The sequence below is a fragment of the Triticum dicoccoides genome, chromosome 4A (genome assembly GCF_002162155.2).
Source record: "Triticum dicoccoides isolate Atlit2015 ecotype Zavitan chromosome 4A, WEW_v2.0, whole genome shotgun sequence".
Classification (NCBI taxonomy): domain Eukaryota; kingdom Viridiplantae; phylum Streptophyta; class Magnoliopsida; order Poales; family Poaceae; genus Triticum; species Triticum dicoccoides.
The window spans coordinates 669,406,817-669,431,893 of NC_041386.1; the positions used below are offsets into that span (position 1 = coordinate 669,406,817).

Consider the following 25,077-nt stretch of genomic DNA (forward strand, 5'->3'; position numbering starts at 1 on the left):
GCCGCGTCGCTCCGCCTCATTTTCCACTGCTTTCCAGCACGCGCGTGTGTTCTCAGTTGCTGTAGTAGCGGCTGCGATTTGCGGGAACGAGCTCGGCTAGCTCGTCGGATGCTCAGCTCGTGTGCTTGCGCGCTTTCCGTCGCAGCAGATCGAGGCCACGGGAACGTTTCAGCCAGGGTTTACTTCGTGCGCCATGCTGTTTCCTCTAGCTGCCCAGTCCTAGTTCCATATGAAATCTGCTCTTAGCTTATCTGTTCTCACACTCCCCTTTTGGCCGGCCCCTTTCTGCAAGGTATTATACAGTGAGACAGAAATGTCATTATATATAAGTAACACTCTATTTGTGCTATGGATCGTTCTTAAATCGAGTCAATTGGTGACCTGAATTGCGGTTAGCAGGTAGTAGACACTTCGTGGTTAAGTTAAGTGCTTGAGGTGCAGAGCAAACTCGGGGCTGACTTATATGTTACCCATGTGACATGATCATCTTCATTTGCAGGTCCTGTGTTACCAAAGGGTACATGAAGGATGATTACGTGCACCATTTTGTTAGGCGGACAACAAAAAGGGCTCCAATAATCAATCGTGGTATCGTAGTGCCTCCATATATTTCTAATACGGTTCTCTGAATTTAAATCATGTTAAGGTTCTAATTTCTTTATCTTCAAATGACTTCGCAAAGGCTACTATGCCCGCTGGTCTGTTCTTAGGAAACTTATGCTCCAGTTCCTCAATGCTGGGAGTGGCAGTGATGATCAGAAGAGGAAACAGATATTATCTCTTGGCGCTGGCTTTGACACGACATTTTTCCAGTTGCAGGTTAGTCTCCTAACTCCATGTTTCATGTACTTCACGAGTTCCTGCTTACTACCCATTTCCTGGCCCATTTAGCATGCATCACAAAACATTTTAAGCTAAACCTAAATCCGCTGTGTCCTTCATTGTCATTAACTAGCTGACTGCGTTCCAGTATTCATGTGGATGAACTATTTTCTGTTTTGGTTGGAGGAAGCGATGAAGGTCAAAATACATAAATTGAGATGGTGCTTTTATAGTATTGATTTACCCATTTCTGTTTCTGCCTTGTATTTTTATTGTAGGATGAAGGGCTTGCTCCATACCTTTATGTAGAGCTGGATTTTCAGGAGGTATGGATTTTTTTTTTTTTGCTTTATGTATTCAAGTGGATCTTACTACTCCACACAGTATCATTTCTATGTAATTTTTTTACTATGCTCGTTAATATATTGTATCTTCCTTCTGAACACCAGCTTCTTATCTTTGTACAAGCAAGTAATTTCTGACAACTTCTGATGTTTTGCAGGTAACCAGCAAAAAGGCTGCCATCATCAACCACTATAATGACATGAAGGAGAAATTAGGACCTGATGCTTCTATTTCAATAGGTAGTTCTCTCATTACTCTATTTTTTTCTACTGCCTGCCTAGCCCTATGTGCATCTAAGAGCATTCAATTTGCCACAATTTATGCGTCATCTGTTTGGTTCTGGTCATGGTTGAGGCTGGCTACTCTTAGTTTCTATATGGTTCATATGTCACCGACACAATCATTTACCAACCTTTTCCATACATGTGGCTTCAATTTTGTTTGTCACGGTCTACACACTGCTTGGGCTTAGCTGTGGCGCATTAATCTTGAACCAAACGTCAACGTGTTCTAAACTTGTCCACTCATGCCACTACAATTCCTTTTTATGCATATCTTATCCGCATGTTATCTTGGTTGATGTATATTTTGCAGAAATATAATGTTGTTAACAACAAGCAAGACTGATTTTTGTTTTATTTTGTAGTCAATACCAAATTTGACAGCTTTGAATTTTTTGGTTTATTTATCCAGAGCTTATTTACCGAGGTTTATTTCAAATTAGTCAGTCCCGTTGGTTATAACATGATGTATGTTGGCTTATAGCGAGTTAGATTTATGGTAGGAAGCATGGCTTGTTGGTTATTGTAGTAGAAAGTTTCTGTTATACTTCCATCTTCCATTCTGTCTGCAAGAAAAATTCCCTTTGTTAGAACTTAAAAGGAAAATGTATCAGTCTTAGTTATAACAATTGTAAGCTGAACTGTTGAAGTGATCATTCCTTGTCACTGAATTTGGTATTTCTCCGTTCTCCATGTGCCTGCACAAAAATTGACAGTGGCCAAATATTTCAGAAAAAGGCGAAGTGACGAGTACAAATTACAAGCTATTTTCTGCTGATATTCGTGATATACCGAAGCTAGATGCAGTTATTCGCATGGCTGAAATGGACCCAAGGTATGTTATATGCATCCTGTGTTCTCTTCATATTTTGTTCCCTTTATGCTGCACAAAGTGGCCACGTTCTCTGTTAGCTTAATCAAATTTTCCACCCTGCATGATGCTCACATGTTATCACTAAAATTTATGTCATGTTTATATTAGCGTACAGTCCTAATGTCACATCAACTGAAAAATAGGGTTTTCTATTGTCATTTAGTGAACATATCTTGGTTCACTTTTGGATTAGTTTGGATGAGAATCTATTTTATCTGCTAATGATAATTTGATTTGCTTGAAGTTATGCTGCAGAGTTATTTCCATTGTTGACTTGAATCACAAGGCAGCTTTTCAAGCTTTTGATAAATCTTTCTGTTGTCATCAGCTTGCCGACCTTTATAATTGCAGAGTGTGTTCTAATTTACTTAGATCCAACTTCAACTGATGCTATTGTTAGTTGGGCATCCGAAAAGTTCTCCAGTGCAATCTTTTTCTTATATGAGCAGGTTGAACAATTCTCTCATTGATGTACTCTTTTGCACCCTTATATTTGTTAGCTTTTGGCACTGTTGACTCCTACGTTGATGCAGATCCATCCAGATGATGCATTTGGGGAGCAAATGATTAGGAATCTCGAGGTACCTTTTTACCTGTGTTCCACACTTTCACTGTGGTGCATGAACCATTTGTCTTGAGGAATGGTTGAAAATTTTGGTATATTGTTTTATGTAGGAAATATATGCTTGAATACCATTTCTATTTCTATGATAAAGTTCAGCTAATTTGACGACAACAAAGAAATAGCTTGAGTTCAGTTATGTGTTTCCAGTGATCAAGAGACCTCCTTTTTGTTAATAAGAGGAACATGTATCTTATAATAAAAAATATCATATCGGTTAATTAATATGTAGACACTCAACGAGATCTGCAACTGAGTGTGGAAGTAGTCAGGTAGATTATTTAGGGATCTCACTGGAACAAATGTAAGCTGTGGCCTTTTCTTATCATGGACTATTTCTGTGATTCATTCAACACAACCTGCGTAATGGCTACTAAATCGTTTTAAAACTATGGAAAGACTGGCCGGTAGCTGTATGGCAATTAAAGGAGACAGCATCTGGTGTTACTGTATCCATAACTGAAGAGTGAGAAGGCAAACTAAAATTGCAACATGATGGGAACTGTTCGGTTTAAAGTCAATTGCCATGTTGGAATGTGGGATCAAATATATGAATCTATTTGTTTTAGTATCTCAATTGACCGAGTACATCTTACTCGTATGAATGAAAATAGCTGGTGCTCTTGCTGTTGGGTAGCACCTGTTCTTTTCTCTGCTGTGCAAATGTATATTGATCACTGAGGTATCTGCCACTTCATCTGTGGCACTGATGCACAATTTAACTCTTTCTATTGTTGTACTAATGCAGAGTAGAGGATGCCCGCTCCTTGGCATAAATGCTACACCAACATTAAGTCATAAGGAGAAACTTTTTCTTGATCATGGATGGAAGGTGTACATTTGATTAACACTAAATCTTTAATATTGCTAGTCTTTATGGGGATCTTACGATTGATTTTTCAGAGAGCTGTTGCACGGGATATGCTGAAAATATACAATGATTTCATTGACGCCGGAGAAAGGCGTAGGTAACGTTTCCGATAGTCTCTGAAAAATGAATTTTATCTGTCCATAGTGTTTAAAATATGATACTGACAAAAGGGGGTTAAGTTCCGGTTTATGTGACTCTGCACTTATTTGGTTTTGTTGCGGCCACAACTCACGGAACTGTATGGTTGCAGGATTGAGCGGCTAGAGCTGTTTGATGAGTTTGAAGAGTGGCATATGATGCAGGTAATTACGTGCAAACAACTGCCTATCAGTTGAGGGATCGCATTTCCCATACAAATATCGTACTAATTTATGCGCTCTTCTGATCTTCCGTGCACTATATTTTCTGTTTTCAGGAACACTATTGTGTTGCATATGGGATAAACGACGCCGAGGTTAGCTTTTGATTCTTTCAGCACCCAACCGGTCTATATAAAAGGGAAAGATGCGCACAGGCATATCTGATGATTTTGGGATATACGTTTTATTTGAGCTACTCCTGCAAGGCTCAAAGTGCAATCCGAAAGGACTGACAAGTTCTATCTTCCACTTTCAGGGGATATTTGACGATTTCGGGTTCAAGGAGTAGCATCCGTCTGCTTTGGCAGGCAGGCGTCAGAATTACGCGTACCCAAGACGATTCGAACTAGAGAAACCCCACGGAAACAAGTCTCCTGGTTCATTCAAGTTGTACATTTGCAAAGAAACAGTGGCTATATGTTGTACTGGCACATCAGTCTTTGCCTCTGGGGTATTGTGGTCAGAAGTGTTTGGAGCATATCAGTGTGATACAATTGAGTGGCATGCACCGTGACCTTGACTTGGTCACGGTAGCATGCTGTTTCTGAATGGCGCAAAGTTTTCTGGTTGGGTGTACACGTGAATGGTACTATTTGCTGTTAGTTCCTGCCGTTGGTTATTAAATAAACCACAAATAGTTGTCCTGTGAAACAATATTACTCTTTTTTTTTTGTTGAGTCGGCAAATTTTACTCTGCTGATAGGATGGACAAACTGAGGTTTGTGGCTAGCGTGAGGGTGCGAGCGTATGCAACTTGATAAGTTGATGATGCTCACGAAAAACCTTCCTGGAGTGGTGCATATGCCCAACTGTGAGTTTCTTTCTATTCCTCGAATGGCCGTTTGGTGCATGTGTTCTCCTAATTTGTTGCCGGACAAGCTAGGTGCTGTGGGCGTGCTGCATTCGAAGCAACAGTGGTTAGAAGACGTAGTTAATGCTTAGTTTTTTACTCCCTCCGTTCCTAAATATAAGTCTTTGGAGAGATTACACTGTGAAACACGTACGGAGCAAAATGAGTGAATCTATACTCTAAAATGCATCTAGATACATCCGTATGTTGTCCATAGTGAAATCTCTACAAAGACTTATATTTAGGAATCGGAGGGAGTATGTGGTATGGGGTCCTGTGACTTCCTTTTCTTGGGCTAGCTGCCAGGTTGAGTTTGCGTATATGCATATCAGTGTAGCTGATCCATCAACAAGTCCAGCATTTTTCAGTGTCAGTTTAGGGGATGCTTTACTGGCAGCGATTTCTTCACTGTTTCTGTAGTGTTGCTCAATGGGATGCTTTGCCGGCAGTGATTAGACAGTAAACTAACCTGTCCGGTTTCTTTTAAATTCTCAACTGGACGGTTGCCTGTACCTGTAGGGATGCAAGCGGACGGCGTCCCCTTGGCCGCGATTGTCCACCAAGCAAATGTTACACTAATGTTTGCTACTTTAGTAACCATGTTAGTTTTACAGTAATGTTTGGGTTTGCTACTTTAGTAACCATGTTAGTTTAATTTTTCTGTTCGCAGACACGTGGACGCCGTCCTCTTGCATCCCTAGGTGCCTGACTTGGGGGTCAGCTTCACTTGTCCATTTGGGGTTGCTAGCCACATACCTACCGCTTCTTTTTAAAAACTATATAAGCAACCTAAGGCCGGCAAGTAAAGAGTGGGTACGCACATGCTGATCTCACCTTGGTTTGTCATTGTCATGGTTAGCTAGCTCCTGGTTTAGTTGGCAATTAGTACCATGAAATGGATGCATGAATGCAATAATCAGAACGAGCATTGTTATTACTTGACTGCCTAGTGGCGCATGAGGGCCAGAAGAGCAGACATCAGGCCGGCAAAATGATTAGACCAACGGATAAGTGAATGCCACACGCAACAACTACATTGGCTACACCCTAATTTATTTATTTCATCTGTTTTGGGACGGTTTGGCGGAGACTCCAAACTGAACAAAGATACAGTACATATCTCCTGTCTGTAATCATCTTCCCTCCTGCCAAGCAGCACAGCTCCACCCTCTTACCCTGAGCTGAGCAACACAATTCTCAGGCAGGCAGGCTACATCCCTCACCTCACCTCACCAGCGACCGTCTCCACGACGTGCGGCGGTGGGCGGGGAGACGGCCGCCGGTGACGAGAGGACCGATGCTCGTGGCCCTCAGCGCGGCGCGGTGGGTGGTGGGCAAGGCGCTGGCCCCTGTAGCCGATGGCTTGCTGGAGGCTTGGGATGCCAGCAAGCGCCTGGGTCTCAACATCGAGGCCCTGAGGACGGAGCTGCTGCTCGTGCAGGCCACCCTCGAAGCCGCCAGCCGCAAGCAGATCGACGGCCCGGCCTTGGAGGAGCTGCTGGGGAAGCTGCGGCACTCGGCGCACTCCGCTGAGGACTTGCTGGACGAGCTGGACTACTTCCGCATCCACGACGAGCTCCACAACACGTACGACGCCGCCGACCAGCATGCCAAGGGATGCCTCCATGACCTTGCCCTCAACGCTCGTCACACCGCCAAAGCTGTGCTTGGTTTATCTGCGTGCTCGTCTGCTGCCTGTTGTCCCAATGAACCCGGAGAAGTGGAAGATGCCAGACAACAACAGGCCAGCTGTTGCACTTGGCCACGTGGTAGGCAGAGGTCTCGCGGCGATTCCTCCTCGACACCAAACACCAATCAGGTTGATGAGGACGGCGGGTGCATGCTCAAGCTCGGTAAACTCCTCCCTTGCTCATATTTGCGGCGTGTTCGTGATGATCATTCTGGCCAGCCAACTCACTCTGGCGCGCCACGGAGAGCAGCACCAATGCTGGGGTTTAATAGGGTTGATGTCTCTGAAAGAATGAAGCGTGTCATAGAGCAATTGCAGCCTGTGCGTACGGAGGTTGCCAAGGTTCTGCAGAGTTGTGGCCGTACGATTGTCCCAGATATTGCCAAGAGTCGTCCCATCACCACCGGTCAGAGCATAGAGCCAAAACTGTATGGGAGGGTCCATATCATGAATGGCATCATACATGATATGACCAAGGGTAGATACCATAGCAAGGATCTAACTGTGCTTCCGATTGTCGGTCCAGGGGGGATAGGGAAGACAACTCTGATACAACACATATATAGAAACCAACAGGTTAGAAATCATTTTCAAGTTGTTATTTGGGTGTGCGTGTCACTCAAATTCAATTTGAATAAACTTTTGGAAGAGATCGAAACATATATCCCTCGTGTTGAAGGGGAAAAATATGGCAGGGTGGAAGAGCTGATTGAGCAGAGATTAAGATCTAAAAGGTTTTTGCTTGTACTGGATGATATATGGGAGTTTAGTGACGAGGATGATTGGAAAAGGTTATTGCTGCCACTCAAAACATCACAAGAAAAAGGTAGCATGATCCTACTCACAACTCGGTTTCCAATAATAGCAAAGATGGTTAAAACAACTGATTATATAGAGTTGGAGGGATTAGAATCCGAACAATTTAGGAAGTTATTCCTTAGATTTATCTTTGGTGATGAGCCCTTTAGAAGTGATCATAATTTTTTGCTCGATACCGGAGATAAGATAATGGAAAAACTAAAGGGCTCCCCTCTTGCTGCAAAAACTGTTGGTACATTACTGAGAAAGTGCCTTAATTTGCGTCATTGGAGAAGGGTTTTAGAAAGTAAAGAATGGGAGAGACAAACCGGTGCCAATGACATTATGCCTGCCCTGAAGCTTAGCTATGACTATCTTTCTTTCCATCAACAACAATGTTTCTTCTATTCTGCACTATTTCCAGAAGATCATGAGTATAGTACCACTGAGCTAATCAATTTGTGGATAGGACTAGATATTTTACAACCTGGTGTGCAGAATCAAACATTGGAAGGTGTAGGTTTAATGAATTTAAATGATCTGGTCACACATGGATTTTTCAAAGAAGAGGAAACTAATGGTCGTGTGCGTTATGTAATGCATGACCTGCTACATGATTTAGCACTAAAGGTTGGGTCTCATGAATGTCTTACTGTACATCAGTCTAATGTGGGGTCAGTAGAAATTAAGCCATCTATTCGTCACTTGTCTATAATCATTGATGATGATCATACAATGTGTGATGAAAACTTTAAGAGCCAATTGAGAAAGCTGAAGACAAGATTGAAGGTTAGAGAATTGCATACTTTGATGTTATTTGGAGAAATGGACGAAAGCTTTTCCCACATTTTGAATGATTTGTTTAAGGAAGCTAATGCCCTTCGCTTTATCCGTTTGGTTGACATGTCGTCTTCTGTGAAGTTCATATTACCTAACAATTCAGCACTTGTCCACCTACGGTACCTATGTTTGGGGACAAAGTATATGAGGGAGATACCACTTGCCATTTCCAAATTTTATCATTTAAGGATTCTAGATCTTGGATGGTGGCATGGCTGTTGCGATGTGCCAAAAGACTTGAGCAACCTTGCAAAATTGCGTCATTTTTATACCCCAAGTGATGAGCTTCATTCTCATATTTATAATGTGGGGAAACTTACACTCTTAGAAGAGTTGAAGGTATTTAAAGTCAATAAAGAAAGTGAAGGATTTGAACCAAAGCAACTTGAGCATTTGACGGAACTAAGGGAACTTGGCATGTATAACCTTGAGAATATACACACGAAAGAAGAAGCAACCAAAGCAAAATTGATTGAAAAAAATTACTTGGAGAGGTTAACCTTAGATTGGGATACTGAGCGGTCTAATAGCAAGCCTGATGTGGAAGAGGTGGTTCTTGAGAGCCTTCAACCACATAGATATCTTCAAGAGTTGTCTATTAGAGGGCATGGAGGCCCTTCCTGTCCAACATGGCTAGGTGATAAGCTCACGGTTGAAGGTCTTCAATCTCTTCATCTCATCGGTGTTTCTTGGCAATGTCTCCCTTCTTTTGGGAAGATGTGGGATCTTCGTACATTAATATTGAAGCATATTGCTGCAACAAAGGAGTTTGTTATAGAGCAAACCTTTTGTGGGCTAAGAAGGCTTGAACTTGTTGGACTGGCAAACTTTGAGAAATGGGTACCATCACAGGATGCTCATCATGTGTTTCCTCTTTTGCAAGTACTGATTATTAGAGACTGCCCTAAACTCTTGGAGTTGCCATTTTCAAACCACATTGTTGATCAAGATTGGAGCATTGATTGGTTTCCCAAATTGCAAGAGCTTCAGATAGAGAACTGTCCGGAATTCTTGTTAGTGGCTCATATCCCTTGGACTGAAACTCTCCATTCTGTAAAAATACGAAGCGTAAAACTACTAGAGAAGTTTGAGTACTCAAAATCATCCTACAGAGCAGGATTGGAGATTGTTGGAAAGGGTGATCTACAGATGTTAGATCAGGTGTTAGCATTCAATAACCTGACAGGTCTTGAGCAGCTGATGCTATCCACTGGCTCGTTTTCCTCCCCTTGCTGCTTCATTTTCCCGCCCTCTCTGCAATACCTTATTATTTCCGGTGTGGAAGGTATGGGGACACTGGAGCCGCTCTCAAACCTCACCTCTCTCACCCGATTAGTATTGGAGAACTGTGGAGAGGATCAAAGCTGCAAGGGCCTGGGACCTCTCCTTGCCGTCGGGGGACAGCTCAGAGAATTACTCATCTATGGCAGCCCTAGATTCTTTGTTGGATGGGATCCCAATCCCAGGCAGGTGCTGCAGGATGGAGGAGGAGAAGAGCATGAGCTGCTTGTTTCCACCCCAAATTCATCAAAACTGCAGGAGCTTTGTACGGATGAGGCCATGGGACTCCTTGTTGTGCCCATCTGTAGCTTCCTGTCTTCCTCCCTCACCCGCCTGCATCTCTATGGAAACCAAAAGATGAAGTGCTTCACCAAGGAGCAAGAGGGCGCCCTTCACCTCCTCGCATCCCTCCAGGAGCTCGAGTTTTCGATGTTCGACAAGCTTCAGAGCCTCCCTGCAGGGCTGCACAAGCTGACCAGCCTCAGACGATTAGAGGTCCGCTCATGTCCGTGCGTCCGGTCGCTGCCCGAGGATGGCCTCCCCGAATTACTGCAACAGTTAGATGTCTGGCTCTGCAACAATGAGGAGCTAAAACAGCAGTGCAGGGGGTTAGCGGGAACCATCCCAAAAATCAATTAGGCTGATCCAAGGTAACACAAATTAATATATTTCTTTGCTTTTTTCCCACCTCGCCCTTTTCTTGCATTATAATCTATATCAGTGTTTGCTTTCCATCTACTATGTTGCAGGCATTTGCCTTGGTCCTTGTCCATTCTTCTAGCCTTGTGGAGCATAGAGACGTACTTGCATGTCATGCCGACCTTGTGGTCACCTTCTTCCTCTTCCTATACATAAATCTGGTAAGTGCATAATATATATAAACTGGAGCCTTTACTCCGGTACAGTGTAAATCATATCAACTTCCACTTATACTGGTCACCAGAAAACAAACTTCCATTTATGTTCCTGCAATATCACATTTCCATTTTTTTCATAACAGTAGTGAAAATAGTTCTACTAAAGCATTATTTGAGATATGTTTCTCCACACCCTATGACTTCTCACAAGTCTTGGCTGCATGCATCATTCTGATGCAGAAGCCAGGGGTGACCCTCCTTTTTCAAAAAAAAAAGAATGTCTTCTCACAAGTTGTGAAAACATCCATAATTATCAGCTAGTGCTTTCTGAGTGTTTCTATTTTTTTTTACCTAAATGAAAATCACAAAACCTGCGATGCAATCACCATCTATTTTGTTTCTCTATGCAGGTCCTAGTTCGTGTTAGGACCAAAGTTTTGCATTCATATTTGGGTTCTTTTTGTTTATATATCGATGCCTGGTAGTCTACTCGGCTAGTTTGGGTGTCGGGATCATCATATCATGGAATAAGTACGGAATAAATGAGACTATTGGATCATTCTACTGATATTGAGGTTAGCCATTTATTCACACACTGGTAAGTACGGTATCGGCCACTTCACGTTTAAGGCAATGTAGTGCATTTTATCAGTTATGATGAGTCGATACTAAGGGCCTGTTTGGTTCATAAGTCCTAGGACTTTTTTTAGTCCCAACTTATAAGTCTCAAGTCCCTAAAAAGTCCCTACCTGTTTGATTTCTGGGACTTAACATGGACTTATAGACCATATTACAACTATAAGTCCCTATAAGACTCTCCTTGAAAGTCTTATTTCATAAGTCTCAAATGCCCACTTTAAGTCCTTATAAGTCCCTCCTGTTTGATTTAGATGGGTCTTAAAGGGACCTTTTTAAGTCCCTATAACCAAACACCCCCTAAATTAGGATGTCACTAAATTCCGACTTGCTGCACAATGTAGTGCTCGGTTTAGTCGGTCTTGTACCACTACATACAGGACAGCCATGCACATACGTAGAATGGTGCTGGAGGCGTGGTGGTGGAGGATGAAGGGGACTTCCGACCGTGAGATGGTACTTGTATGGATCTAGTCATCCCTTAGCAGTACATAGTACTTACCTTTTTTTTTCCTTCCTTCTTTCGAACAAGGGGTAAACGAACAGCAAAGGGATTTTCTATCATTTCTCTTCCTCATTTATTCCTCTGTTTCTCCTGAACGATGGTTGGAAATGACGATCCCACACACACAGATAGAGATTCACCATACTTTTTTATTGGTAGCCACTTCCTCCATTCCAAAATAGATGATTCAACTTTTTACTAACTTTATATCTATTTTGCAACAGAGGGAGTAGTAAGTACTTGTATGTATCTAACTTTATATCTATACGCGCAACCCAGAGAAGGAAATACTTGATGAACAATACTTTTCCCTCAGGATCGGAAGATGGTGGCATTCCGGTTCCGGTGTAATGCTCCTCCTTGGGCCGGGGTATTGTCCTTGGAATGGACACCGGTTGGAGGGAGCAGTGGATGTCTGGGGTGACGGGGTTGTCATGTCGGTGGTGTTGTAAGACTTTTTTTTTGCGGGGAAAGTGTTGTAAGACTTCTGAGGCAACAACAACAACAACAACGATGAGCGATGTTGGGGGTCACAATATAGGCCAAGGTAGTCAACTCTTTTTTGACGTGCCCATTGGTTTGTCTAAGATTATGTGTTGTTGTGAAGTTGGAGTTGTGGCGGCAGACGCCGGATAGCGGCGTTGATGATGGGGCAGTAGGTGTCTGCAGAGGCCGGGTATATACTCATGGTCTTCTGCATCCTCTTGATGCTTCATTACAAGTTAATAAAAATGGATTTTTTTTTATTTTTAAAAAATGGCATATTCGATGATATCCATGACACCGGTCTTGCATATTTTCACTTCATTGATTCGGTCCAGCCACAGCACACCGCGGAGAGGTTTGTTTGGTTCTAGCCGGACTGGACCGCCTGCCCGCTGAGCCGAACCCGGACGGACGCTCTGGTCCGACCCGACTCCGACCCAGACAGACACCTCGGCCCCGAACCCCCGACGCGTCTCGCTTCCTCTTCCTTTCTTTCTTGAGGCCAAAGCCGCAGACAGCACGCACGCACAGCCCACCGTCGCCGCTCCAAATCTCGCCCGCTCGCCCGCCGCTCTCCGCCGCCATGGACGCCGCCTCCTCGCTCATGGGCGGGCCCTCCTCCGCCGACGCCCCCACCGACGGCGAGCACCGGATGGGCACCACCATCGTCGGGGTATGCTACGCCGGCGGGGTCGTCCTCGCCGCCGACTCCAGGACCAGCACCGGTACGCCCCCTCCCCCCTCCCCCGACCTCCTGATGCGCTCTGGTTCTCCCGTGGACGCAGCAGCGGTTAGGTTTGTGCCGGAGACGGCGCGTCGCGCCTCCGATTTGGCTAGTAGATCGCGGGGAGAAAACCGAGGGATGCAGCTGCTGCTGTCGCCATGTTTTGTGTGACGCCTCTCCTGATTCAGTATTTTTCCCCCCTGGTATTATCTGGCTGCGAGATCAGGGGAAATCGTCTCTGTTTGTTTGCAGTCCTTCAGCTTTAACTAGGGAGAAGATGCGCCCTTCAGCTTTAGGTTTGGGGGTATCACCATGTGTGGTTCAGCAAGTCAGAGCTCCAAGTACTGTTATGTTACATATATGCGAAATTCCAAATTTCATGGACAAACCTTGTTTTCTTGCCATAGAATTAGATGCAGACGAATCTGGGGTTTACCAGAATTAGAGTCAAGGACAAACACTCTCTCACTGTTTACCTGTAAAAAAAAGAATACTAGTTATCATTGGAGCAGTGAGAATTAGACGCAAACAAAATCAACTGCTTAGTATGTTCTTACTGAGCTACTAGACAGCATGCCTGACGATGTTTTGTGTGACGCCTCTCCTAATTCAGTATTTTTTTCCCTGGTATAATCTAGTTGCGAGATCAGGGAAATCGTGATTAATGTAATATTGGAGGGAAGATGTGCCTCTTAGGTTTAGGAGTTCCACCCCATGCCTAGTTCAGCAAATGAGACCTCCAACTCCTAGTGCTATTGCATATAATGTGGAATACCAAATTCCATGGACAAGCCTGGCTTTGCTGCCATAGAATTAGATGCAAACAAACTAGGATAGTTGCTCTAAGGATAGTTGTTAATTGGGGCCGTGAGAACTAGAGTATGTGCGTGCCTCCTTTTGTTTGAGGGGTTCTGTGCCGCGTTTTCTCCATTCGGAACCTTGTATCACTGTGAATTGCTGAGCATGTTCTTGTTGAGCTACTGGACAGCATGCCTCCCTTACTGGTGCAAAGTCTTAATGCTTACGCTTGAATTGAATGAAAGCTAGCATTGATCAGTTCTGCTCTCTGGATTTATTTCCTTAACGAAATATGTGTTGTTCCCTGGTCTTAATCCGCAGGAATGTATGTGGCAAACCGTGCTTCGGACAAGATTAGTCAGCTCACTGATAATGTCTATGTCTGCCGTTCTGGATCTGTAAGTGTTCCTATTTATGTTCAAGATTGGTCACATTCTCATGTTGTTATCACGTGTTATTGTGACATTAAGTTGTTTGAGCAACCGACAAGTGAGTAGGGTATGTTTAATTGCTGGTGTTGACAATAAACAAAGCAAATAAAAGCTAACAAGCCAAGATTTTGTATTTAGCTTTTCCGTGCCATTTTGTAGTTGCCTTATCATTGCTTGTCTTCTGGGAGAGTCGAACTCTTCAGTTATAACACTGTCATAAGTTTTCATCGGCTGCTTTAATTTTTGGTAGTCACATATCCCATTTTCTGTTCATAAGATCTATGTCTCACATGTAGCATGCCTCTCATTATCTTGCAGGCCGCTGATACACAAGTTATTTCAGATTATGTGCGCTATTTTCTCCACCAGCACACGTAAGTACTCTGTGCAAAACACAGTTTTTTTGCTTCTAAATCAGAGTAGGATGGCAGTGTATAAATTAAATAGAACTTGAATTTCAATTGTCAATATGATTGCAGTCAGTTGAGTGTTTGATTTGCAAGTTAGCTGATGTTAAATCTGTCCTCCTTGTACAGAATTCAGCTTGGGCAACCAGCTACCGTGAAAGTCGCATCCAACTTGGTTAGGTTGCTGGCCTATCAGAACAAGGTATGTCTTTTGTAGCCATCACAAGAATGCGCACCTTCTTTGATACACAGCATGTCCTTTCTGATGTTTGTTATCACTGTCCAGAGCATGTTGCAAGCTGGTATGATAGTTGGTGGATGGGATAAGTACGAAGGAGGCCAAATTTACTCGGTCCCTCTTGGTGGAACGATTCTGAGGCAACCATTCGCAATTGGAGGTAAGGTTCAACAATAGAACTGTAGAAGTGCATCATTCCTTGCCTATACTTGACTTGACACCCTTGAGTAGAGTACTCGTTTGCAACAAACCTTGTGCACTCTGTTAATCACACTTATCCTGGTTGACTGCAACCTGGCTCTGCTGAGTGCTGAGAAACACTGAGCACACAATTTTGCTAGTCCAGCTTTATTGTACGCTATACCAGGTGCATGTTCTCATACTTCTATGTTATCCCTGACCTTTTTCAGGATCTGGTTCCAGCTATCTGTATGGATTGATGGATCATGAATGGAAAGAGGGGATGACCCAGGAAGAAGCTGAGGTACGTCATTTGGTTTCTTCCGAGGAACTAGAGAGTATTTGGTGATCTTTTCTGCAGCGTATCTCCTAACATGGTCTTCTTATCCTTATCTGAGCAGAAATTTGTGGTGAAGGTGGTTTCCCTTGCCATTGCACGTGATGGTGCTAGTGGAGGGGTTGTTCGCACCGTTACTGTAAGTGTTCTTTTCGTACAAATTCCATGCTTGGTTTCTTTTGGTTCAGAAACACACAACATCATAGAAACTTGAACTTGCTCATTTGAATGGACTTTATTTCTACAACATAAAGTTTCTAGATGTTTCTTATGCCCTGTCTTTTTTTTTTGTTGAAAAATCTTGTCTGTTTTGCTTGGCCGTACTGATTTGAGAGCGCTGATCAGATAAATGAGGAGGGCGTGAAGAGGAGCTTCCATCCTGGCGACAAGCTGCCACTGTGGCATGAGGAGATGGAGCCCCAGAACTCGCTCCTCGACATTCTCGCGGCCGGGAGCTCTGATGCCATGGTCCAGTGAGCCGTGCTTCCTACTGGTTCTTCCTACTGTGTCTGATGATGACTTGTTCTGAATTTGAGCTTAATGTTGTTAAGAAATTGTGCCGAATTGTTCCACACCAGCTTATTTTCCTCCCTTGTTATTACGAATTAATAGCACTGTACATTCCTTGTTCGATGGATCCGTGTCCTCCCGTGCAACTCAGCTCCCTCGGAGTACCGCGTCGATTGCTTGGATTTGTAGAAAATAAAACACCCGTGACGTGCAAGGATCAATGCTGAGATGTGAAGCGCGATTCAAACAGAATGATTGGGATGCCGCTGGTTCGATCTGGTCCATTTTGGTTCTGCGAGCCTGGCTATGCTACAACAGAGAGCAGCAAGGCATGCCTTAGTTTGGAGGCTCCCAGGTTTTGGATTTATCAGGACGACGCTGCTAGCGTACATCTATTTGGTTTGTGACGGCAGTTATTTAGTTTTCACGATCCAGCCGATTGTCAAAAAAATATGGAGACCGACTTGGGTGCGTGTAAAGTCAGATCCATCACATTTCAACCTCCAATTTTTTTTCACCTCATGGGTCCCAAACGATCGGTGGGACATCTTTTCCCCTCCCTCTCCAAATTGGCATGGTGGCTGCGTCCTATGGCTACACCCAAATCGAGCTAGTCCTCCCCCTATCGCACCGGCCTCGCCGCTCCCCCAGATTCCAACGGCGATGGTATGAATTGCACTAATTTGGTTTATAACTATACTAGCACAAATGCCACAAAAATTATCAATTTATATTCAAGTTTGGTTTGATTTTTATGTGCAAAAACATCCACATGTAATGCAAAATTTGGTTAAAACTAAATTTCTTCAGAAGATCCAAATTTGTCGAAGCAGAAAATGCTAATCTTATAAAATATTTCTTTACCTGCCTCAACATATAACAAAATAGAACTAGGAACATGATAAAGTATAGAGCATACCCCTCATGGCAACTATTAGTGTTTTGAGTTTCTTAGTGTGGATGAACATTCACATTCAATCGAAGTGGTCTATTTGAGTTTTTTTTATATGTATCTTTATCTTACAAATACCGTACCAAAAGCAATAAAATGGCAATGGGGGCTCTGCACGTTTCTTGTTAAAGAAAAAGTGATCGATGTGTAAGACCGGAGGAGCCTTTTCATTTTATGATGGAGACTGCAATATAGTATGTACTATTTTATATCTACGACACACAGCCTGAAGAGAGATTGTTGATTTTTCCTTCTGTTGTCTGTTATCTATAATAATTTTTTTCATTAGTGTTTGTGGGATAGTTGGATTGGATTTCTACCCCTTTTTATTAATGATAATCATGGGAGGCCTATATATTTTTGTCAACATTAAATGGCGATTCATATATACTTTCTACTACAACACATGTACATGTATGTCAGCATATACATATACTCCTGAGTGTACATTACATACTGCTTTTTTTCCCCTATAGTACAGAAATTTCCGGATTTGATGAATTTTTAAATATATAGTTAATTAATTTCTTCTCTTATTAGGCAAAAAATAATTGGCTTATACTCCAGTAGAGAAGAATCCTCTGCTACTATTTTCATACAAAAACCTGATGGAAGAAATATTACCTCACATCATCTCCGTTGCACATATATGCAGGCAAGCATCAAATATTCTAAGCTTGCAAAATGGCATCTACATGCACGAAAGCATGCAAAAAGGTGAAGCCAGGGCCTGCGTCATGCGAAAATCAGTAAATTGAAGAGATGTGGGTTTCTCAGCGGATCATCAGCGGCCATGGCTCACGCATGGGTGATCTAGCGCTTTTTTTTAGGGGAGTATGCTTATTTTTTTCCTCATTTTCTCATCCAATCTCGTCCTTTCTTTTTCATCCGTAGTGTGCGCCTTTTCCGTTCTTTCCATCATGTTCTATCATGTCCGCACCTTTTCCATTCTTTCAGTTTTCTCTCCTTCCTTAATTTCCTTCCTTGATTCTTGGAGTGCCTTGCTGATTTCAGATCACACACATATATAAATTGGTGGAATATTATGTAAAAAAATGATTTGGTACTATTTAATATGAAGTGAATCATTCCTTTAAACAAGAAGCTGGGGCTGCCTTCGTTGCCTTTTATCTTGGGCAGGATGGGCCTAAATAACATGGCATATTTCTTCTTTTTCGCAAACAGCTTAATGCTAGCTGGAGTGCCTAGTCTGTGTGGAGTCGTTCCAAGCGGTCGGGGTTCGAGTCCTTGGGAACGTAATGTTTTTTTTATCAACATGAATTTCTTTTACGGAAAAACAAAAGAAAAACAGGGACGACGTACCAAAAGGCAGAGGACGGAGAGTTCATAAAAAAGGGCAGTACAAAGTAACTCAACTTTTGTTCTTGTTAAAACTGCAACTCAAATCATAGAAAAAATGATTCCAGTTGGTTGCACTGTCGGAGGTTAGTGTAACCGGGGGAAGGGGGGCATATGCCCCCCCCCCCGCCCCCCCAAAGTCGTGCACATTTGTGAAGAAACTTTAGAGAGAGCATAGATTAGAGATACTACTGTATTCCCCCCTTCAAAATTCAGATTTCAGCAAGTTCTCCCTCGTGTTGAGAGCTTTCTAGAGAGGGCGGAGGTTGCTCTGAGCAAGTTCTCCCTCGTGCCGGCCATATTTCCCACTGCTCTGCCCCTGTGTTCTCCTGGTGTTTCCGATGTTGGTTCCGCGGAAGACAAGGGGACGGAGCTCTTCGGTTGTTTCTCCCCTCGTGTTTGGGAAAACCTAGGTTGCACCTAGAGCCAATAAAATAAGCCTACTACTCAATCATATGCTACTAAACAACTAAAACATCATAAAAATTTTAACATGAAAACCTAGATTGCACCTAGAGCCAATAAAAGCTTCAAAACTACAAACTTATTAGAAAAACTAATTGGAGGGATTGAAGAAGCTTACCGACCTATTTGTTTTGCCCCAAAAATGGTGGACTAAAGAGGGAGATTGACCGCAGGGGAGGAAGAACAACCTGGTGGGTGGGTGGGGTCCGTCTGTAGCCACACGGGAGAAAAGCCTGTTCGACACCCTACCACCACAGACTATGGCGGTAGGGCCTACATCCTACCGCCATTGTCTCTGGCGTCCACGTCAGCCAGGGCAGATGGTGCCGTCCGACCCCTACTGCGGCGGTAGCCTGTTATAGCCTACTGCCGGATCGGGCGGCGGTAGGAAAATGGTCAGATCCGAAAAAATTTCACAGATAGGATCAGATCATGCTAAACGTTGCCAAAAGGGCAAAATAGTGAATTCGGCCACGCCGTCCCAAAACCCTATACCACTCTTAGGGTCGCCGCCGCCATGGCCTCCTCCCCCTCCCATATCGCCATCGAGGCCGCTATCAACGGCAACCTGCGCCTCGTCAAGAGTAAGCGCCGCGCGCTCTCTCTCTCCCCGAACACTCGCGCGGCTCGGTGTTGTGCACTGCGGACGGATTCGGCCGGGCTGGCCGCAAGTCCGTGATCCTCCGCGAAATTGGAGCGAGCTTCGATTTGTATGAACTTAGATTCGCAGGGAGAAACCCCAATTTCGGCAGGGCGTCCCCGATTCGGAGTCCCATCCGAGCAATTTCCATCTGAATTCCCCTTGTGCGAATGATTTTCCTGTCCGACGTCGGTCTTTCCTGCGTTTCTCAGAAATGGCGAGGAAGGTGGACCTGCGGGGAGCCAAGGACGCGAAAGGGGACACCGTGCTCCTCTTCGCCGCGTGCAAGGGCAGCCTGGAGATCTGCAGGTTCCTGGTGGAGGACTCCGGGCTCGATGTCGATTCGGCGTCGAAAACAGGTGCACCCACCTGCCTGAAATTCAGCCCTCATGCATCCTCCTTGTCAGGGAAAGTTTGTTCTGTTTTACTACGAGATGCTCTGTTCCCCTTGTAAGGCGAGACGCCCATGGTCTACGCCGCGCTTGCGGGGAAGGTCCAGGTTATGAGGTACCTCCTCGACCGCGGCGCCGACCCGGCCGTCCGTGACGACAACGGCTCGACGCCGCTGCACTATGCGGCAGAGGAAGGTGCGTCGTGTTCTCACTATTTGGTTCCCTGGAACTGAAGGAATGGCATTACCTGAATAAAGATACTGTCTATGTATACTCTGTAGTGTAGAGGCCCTAGTTCTGATCTATTTGGGTTTGCACATTATGTTTGTTGTGTCTCCAGGGCACTGCGAAGCTGTAAGGCTGTTGCTGTCCAAAGGAGTCCCCGTGGACCCTGTTGATCACCGGGGCGCGCCGTTACAGTTGGCGGTTGCAAAGGACCGTGTCGAGGTTGTGAAGCTTCTGTTGGAGCATGGGGCTGATGTAAGTTTGTCTATTCCATTCTCAGTTAGTTGAATGAACATTACAAATTTCTCGCGAAAAAAAGAAAGAATATTACAAATTGGAAGGCAAATGTGATAAACTGTGTCTGCCTGACGATGTAATGGTTTATTTTGGAGGTGCGCCTGCATACTTTGTAGGCTTATATTATTTGTGATCAAAATAACGCTTCTCAAAATTGTGATTCGTTTCCCTTTTCAGCCAAACAAATTGGTCAATCATATCCTTACACCACTCCTGATGGCTGTCATTAGGAACTCCTTGAAATGCATGAAGCTACTGATTGAGGTCCAGTAATTTACTGACTTGATCTATTCTGTTATTTTTTTTATGTTTGACTATGTCCTGATTTTCATTCTTTTACGGTAACTAGCTGGTGTCCCGAGTTTGTAGAGTAACTTGTTTTTTCTGGTTAAACGTGTCATGAGTACTTCTACAAGCTCTGCATCCAAAGCTATTTTACTTTTATCCATAGGCGGGTGCTGATCTGAATGCTCGTGGTAACTCTGGACCAACTCCTTTAACACAAGCAGTTGATGACGGTTCCACCGACTTTGTCAAGTTGCTCCTAGAGGCTGGAGCTGACCCTAACATTCCTAGCGAGGTAAGTATAACTAAAGTAGTGATCTAAACGCTCTTATATTTCTTTACAGAGGGGGTATCTTTTATGCTTTGAGATTTGCAATCTTGGCCCCTTTCTCCTGAGATACAAGTGCATTGTAAAGATTGTTCATGTTCAACTGAATGCTGTCCATTAGGTTTGTATTTGCGTGCATCAGTTTGGGTCTGCTCTAGAATTTTCACTGCACTGACTTAGGAAGACATCCCAATATTGCAGCTCTAGTGCTAAGTAGTACAACAGGCTACATATCTCATCTCAGAATCATGATACTAGAAGGTCACTGGAATTCAGTATCATTTTTAGTGTTCCTCTCAGTACGAGAGACAGTACTGTATCTAGTTTTTTTTTTCCGAAAAGGAGGATAGCCCCTTGCTTCTGATCCTATGTTTTTAAAGCGTCCCTAAGGCGACGCCTAGGCGTCGAAGCGCTCCCCCTCCGCTTTGGAAAATCGACCGCTTTGGGCGCCTAGGCGTCCAAAGCGCCCGCCTAGGCGTCGCCTAGGCGCCAAAGCGCCCCCCCTCCCTAAGGCGGTAAGGCGTCGCCTTAAAAACATAGTTCTGATCAATTGATGCATGCAGCCACTTTTAAAATGGGCAACGATTTGAAATTTTCTACCTTTAAGAGGGAGTACTGTGTCTAGCTTTCCTTCAAATAATGTTTCGTTCATTCTACAGTGTTCAAAACTGTTGCTGCCAGTGGGATGAATTCAGGAATATCTCATTTTCTAACAAAGCTTTTTTATCTTATCCCTCCGTTTACTATCTTTGATGCTTTTTCGATTTGCAATCTTGGCCCCTTTTTCCTTGCATTTGACACAAGGTGGAATCTAACTAAGGTCTCCTGATATAACACAGTACGTTGTATGTATGTTTCATGTTCAACTAAATTATGTATAGTAGGTTTGTATTCAAGTACATCTGTTTGGGTTTGCTTCAGAGTTCGGACTGCACTCTCGAAACAGGCTCTCGCCCCGCTTTATATATAAAGCAACAACACTCACGTTACATGGCGGGATGATACAATGTGATGAGGTGGCCCTCCAATACAGTAGATCCCTAAATACTGGCCAACACAGTCGCACAGGACTACGCTGCCGAACAACGAGTTCAGACTGCACTGACTTAGGAAGGCTCTAGTGCTAAGTGGTACAATAGGTCTTGCATATCTCATCTCAGCATCATGATACTAGTTGGTCACTGTAATTCCGTATTATTTTTAGTGTTCCTCTGAGAGTTCATGTACTATGGTTCAAGAGGGAGTACTATGTGTCTAGCTTTCTATAAATTATGTTCTGTTCATTTAACAGTGTCTAAATCTGTTACAGTCAGTGCGATGAATTCAGGAATGTCTCATTTTTTTTCTCGCAATGTTTTTGGTCGAAAGGAAAAATCTAATGGCATTGATGGCTTTGTCATTTTCGTGCTGGATTATATGGAATCTTATGTTGTTTTGTATGATATAGCATGGTGCAATTCCAGTCGAGCTAGCAGCAGTTCATGGCCGACGTGACCTTGTTGAAGTTCTATTTCCTAGGACAAAACCAATTCCATCTCTGCCAGATTGGAGCGTTGATGGGATAATTAGAACCGTGAAGTCTCCGCTTATGAATCATCTTCAGGCATGTACAATAATTTCTTTATCACTTCATTCCAGGCTATACTCATGAAGCTCAATGCCTGATTGCTTCGTATTATCTACTTATTACATAATGATTAGTTGTGCTCTTGTAGATAGCTCTTCATAAATTCTTAGATGTGCACCCTTTATGTATTATGATGGGAGATGTTATTCTTACACCCAAATAGAGTTTGTATTCAAATTTGAGTTGATGTTTTATTCACTAGGAAAGTTTCTGACAGATTTCAACCATGATGGTTGTATACTTGTATGGGTACTGCCCCCAGCCAAGTTTGCAAACCTAACAAGATTATGGTTGAAGGAATTTGGACCAAGCAGCATTATTTTAATTTTCGAACTTTAAATTGTTACTGTGCTGCCCAACTGTCGTTCGGTATGCCTGTAACTGAACATGCTATTGTGTTCAGGCCTCGGTTTCTGTGGAAGAAAAAATTGCGTTTTGGAAGTCACAAGGAAAGGAAGCATTTGCAAAGGAGGACTACCTTACAGCAATGACCTTCTATGGCAAGGTAAGTGCATGAGCCTATCTAGGAGTACTTGTTTGGAACAATCACAAAGATTGCACAACAAATAGTTCCAGAATATCAGGCTCAAGATTGAAAGTGTGGTGTTTTAATTTTCTCTGTAGCTGTACAGCTTGCCTGATGGTTTAAGATGAACTCAATATCCGTAGAGCCATTTCTGCCTGACACGCGATGATGAAATAGCGGCGCTTGGAGTGTTTTTCTCTCTTACAATGACACTGAGTGTAGCACTTCATCTTGTGATGCCCCTTCTTTTCTTAGGTCAGACAACAACTTATATCCGTTGTTTTGTTACTTCGGGTCAGACACTAATGATGCAGAGGACAGGTACTAAGCCTCTGTTTTGAGAAAAATAAAAATAAAACAAACTGATGAAAAGGCAACGATATGCTCCATAGGGTCTGTCAGTAGATCCATTCACCAACCTGTTGAGCTAAACTGATTGCATACTTACTCATTGTAAACGCAGGTACTTGACACAGATCCATCTGATGCCACCATGTATGCCAACCAGAGCCTCTGCTGGCTGCGTATGAGACATGGGAAGCTAGCTCTGGAAGACGCGCTCAAGTGCAGGATGATGCGGCCCCGTTGGTCCAAGGCCTGGTATCGTCAAGGCGCAGCCCTCAGCTTCATGAAGGTACATCTGCTTGTATCGATTCTACCCTCGCAGTCGAACTCATCCTCTCCACTTGTATATACCTCCCTCTGGACTCTGGTGGTACTGATATTGTCTCATTGTGCGCAGGACTACGAGGGCGCCGCTGACGCGTTCCGGGTGGCGCTGCAGCTCGACCCTAAGAATGAAGAGATTAAGGAAGCGCTGAGGTAACCATGCCATTGCTTGCCTTGGGTTATTATTACCATGATCGATTAAATCCATCATCCGCAGAGGACGATGGACGTATCTAAATAGTAAATACCTTATAGCTCGAACTGCGGTTGGAGATGTAGTCTCTGACGCCTTTTGATCTCTGCGACTTGCTTGCAGGAAGGCCGAGAAGGCTGTGGAGGAGCCGCAGCGCGGGTAAGATAAGCAACTGCCGATGCCGGGTCGCTTCCGAGGGAAGGATGATCGGAGAACTCTCTGCCTTGGTTCTTCTCACATCTCTGCAATGACCGCCGCTGTGTATCCCTGCGCCGGAATTACCGGGTACTATGTACCCTACTACTAACAGTAATAGCTACCGTTGCTCGTATGTTAGGATGTGTTGCGCTGGGGAGGCAGCCGGTTTCAAACTCTGCTCGATCAGAGGCCCCGATTTCGTCGGCAGTTACAGGGCCGAGACCTCGTTCTTTCTGACAGCATTATCTTAGGTGGGTGATGTGTTGTGTTGTACATATAGCCTAAATAGATAGATTGATTTTGTGACGATGATGGTGACTGGCCAGGTGAAAAATGCATAGCTAGTGCTAACAGTAGCTGCATTCTGTTATTTTTTCGCCCCAATGAAATGTAGAGGTTAGTGATTGAACCATTTTCTTGTTTGATTTTATTGCAGTTGCGCAACTAAATTTAGTGTGCCACGGTAAGATGCAAGGTATGCTAAAAATTCAAATTGTTCGATTTGGTCATCTAACGGCAGAGGTTGAGCTACATAGATAATCTCCAGATGGCAATGGCATCGTTAAATACCTTACTAATATGAGGAGCCTCTTTGATTCACGGGATTCTAAAAACGTAGGATAGAAGAAAAAAAATGCAGGACTCCAATGTCATACCCACTTTAATCTTACAGGATTTCGTAAAACGAAAGTTTGTTTGATTCCATCACAGGAAAAGCAAATTATTTTAAAAAAGAGGCACGAGTGGATGTTAGATTTCCTACGAAATCTAGTGCAAAAGATTTCTTAGAAAAATTTCTATGGGATTTAATAATCCTACAAATCAAGGGTTCCAATGTCATACCCACTTTAATCTTATAGGATTTCATAAACACGAAAGTTTGTTTGATTCCATCACAGGAAAAGCAAATTATTTAAAAAAAGAGGCACGAGTGGATGTTAGATTTCCTATGAAATCTAATGCAGAAGATTTCTTAGAAAACATTTCTATAGAATTTAATAATCCTACAAATCAAACAACCACCATAGAAAAAATCGGTCAAGTGGTCGCATACGGGCGCAACTAAACGCGGATGCTACCCAGATGGAGAGGGCCATCAAGGTGGCCTATTCCCGCGGACCCCCTTCAGGTACAACCCCAATGCTATCAAGGGATCCTTTTGTCATTTATGTGATAGTG

General features: G+C 43.6%; 4 protein-coding genes across 9 annotated transcripts in view; all 4 read left to right on the forward strand.

The window, feature by feature from the left end:
• Positions 1 to 4,818, forward strand: part of LOC119287853 (leucine carboxyl methyltransferase 1 homolog) — a 5,425-nt gene extending 607 nt beyond the window's left edge. The window contains exons 2-13 of the mRNA XM_037567485.1: positions 500 to 588; positions 683 to 819; positions 1,101 to 1,148; positions 1,325 to 1,406; positions 2,181 to 2,283; positions 2,651 to 2,771; positions 2,856 to 2,903; positions 3,693 to 3,776; positions 3,848 to 3,912; positions 4,066 to 4,117; positions 4,231 to 4,269; positions 4,431 to 4,818. Coding sequence (XP_037423382.1) covers positions 500 to 588; positions 683 to 819; positions 1,101 to 1,148; positions 1,325 to 1,406; positions 2,181 to 2,283; positions 2,651 to 2,771; positions 2,856 to 2,903; positions 3,693 to 3,776; positions 3,848 to 3,912; positions 4,066 to 4,117; positions 4,231 to 4,269; positions 4,431 to 4,463 — 901 coding nt within the window. The 3' untranslated portion in view covers positions 4,464 to 4,818. The remainder of the gene's footprint in view (positions 1 to 499; positions 589 to 682; positions 820 to 1,100; positions 1,149 to 1,324; positions 1,407 to 2,180; positions 2,284 to 2,650; positions 2,772 to 2,855; positions 2,904 to 3,692; positions 3,777 to 3,847; positions 3,913 to 4,065; positions 4,118 to 4,230; positions 4,270 to 4,430) is intronic.
• Positions 4,819 to 6,155: 1,337 nt separating this feature from the next.
• Positions 6,156 to 12,678, forward strand: LOC119287854 (putative disease resistance protein RGA3). Of its 2 annotated transcripts, XR_005140980.1 has the most exons (3): positions 6,156 to 10,283; positions 10,383 to 10,493; positions 11,948 to 12,678. XR_005140980.1 is itself a non-coding variant. In XM_037567486.1 (2 exons), exon 1 carries the CDS (start codon positions 6,322 to 6,324, stop codon positions 10,270 to 10,272), a length of 3,951 nt encoding a protein of 1,316 aa, XP_037423383.1. In that variant the 5' UTR covers positions 6,156 to 6,321; the 3' UTR covers positions 10,273 to 10,283; positions 10,383 to 12,678. The 2 variants fall into 2 exon arrangements, 1 of the variants encoding a protein (XP_037423383.1); XM_037567486.1 differs by having other exon boundaries at positions 10,383 to 12,678.
• A 22-nt stretch (positions 12,679 to 12,700) lies between these two features.
• Positions 12,701 to 15,865, forward strand: LOC119287855 (proteasome subunit beta type-6-like). Its single transcript, XM_037567487.1, has 8 exons — positions 12,701 to 12,842; positions 13,961 to 14,037; positions 14,389 to 14,444; positions 14,607 to 14,679; positions 14,764 to 14,875; positions 15,126 to 15,199; positions 15,297 to 15,371; positions 15,578 to 15,865. Exons 1-8 carry the CDS (start codon positions 12,701 to 12,703, stop codon positions 15,707 to 15,709), a joined length of 741 nt encoding a protein of 246 aa, XP_037423384.1. The 3' UTR covers positions 15,710 to 15,865.
• A 3,135-nt stretch (positions 15,866 to 19,000) lies between these two features.
• Positions 19,001 to 24,310, forward strand: LOC119287856 (putative ankyrin repeat protein RF_0381). Of its 5 annotated transcripts, none has more exons than XM_037567488.1 (11): positions 19,001 to 19,102; positions 19,371 to 19,517; positions 19,614 to 19,745; positions 19,837 to 20,030; positions 20,250 to 20,336; positions 20,524 to 20,652; positions 22,133 to 22,288; positions 22,716 to 22,817; positions 23,302 to 23,472; positions 23,581 to 23,660; positions 23,824 to 24,310. In XM_037567488.1, exons 1-11 carry the CDS (start codon positions 19,036 to 19,038, stop codon positions 23,861 to 23,863), a joined length of 1,305 nt encoding a protein of 434 aa, XP_037423385.1. In that variant the 5' UTR covers positions 19,001 to 19,035; the 3' UTR covers positions 23,864 to 24,310. The 5 variants fall into 5 exon arrangements, 4 of the variants coding, with proteins under 4 accessions (XP_037423385.1, XP_037423386.1, XP_037423387.1 ...); XM_037567489.1 differs by having other exon boundaries at positions 19,891 to 20,030; XM_037567490.1 differs by having other exon boundaries at positions 19,903 to 20,030.
• The last annotated feature ends 767 nt before the right edge of the window (positions 24,311 to 25,077 follow it).

Bases quoted from the DNA above. Each gene is read 5' to 3' on its own strand.
- LOC119287856 (XM_037567488.1), top strand. From the start codon at position 19,036: ATGGCCTCCTCCCCCTCCCATATCGCCATCGAGGCCGCTATCAACGGC. The intron at 19,518-19,613 runs GTGCACCCACCT...TCCCCTTGTAAG, and splicing joins CGATTCGGCGTCGAAAACAG to GCGAGACGCCCATGGTCTAC. The intron at 20,031-20,249 runs GTAAGTTTGTCT...TTCCCTTTTCAG, and splicing joins TGTTGGAGCATGGGGCTGAT to CCAAACAAATTGGTCAATCA.
- LOC119287854 (XM_037567486.1), top strand. From the start codon at position 6,322: ATGCTCGTGGCCCTCAGCGCGGCGCGGTGGGTGGTGGGCAAGGCGCTG.
- LOC119287855 (XM_037567487.1), top strand. From the start codon at position 12,701: ATGGACGCCGCCTCCTCGCTCATGGGCGGGCCCTCCTCCGCCGACGCC. The intron at 14,038-14,388 runs GTAAGTGTTCCT...ATTATCTTGCAG, and splicing joins ATGTCTGCCGTTCTGGATCT to GCCGCTGATACACAAGTTAT. The intron at 14,680-14,763 runs GTATGTCTTTTG...ATCACTGTCCAG, and splicing joins TGCTGGCCTATCAGAACAAG to AGCATGTTGCAAGCTGGTAT.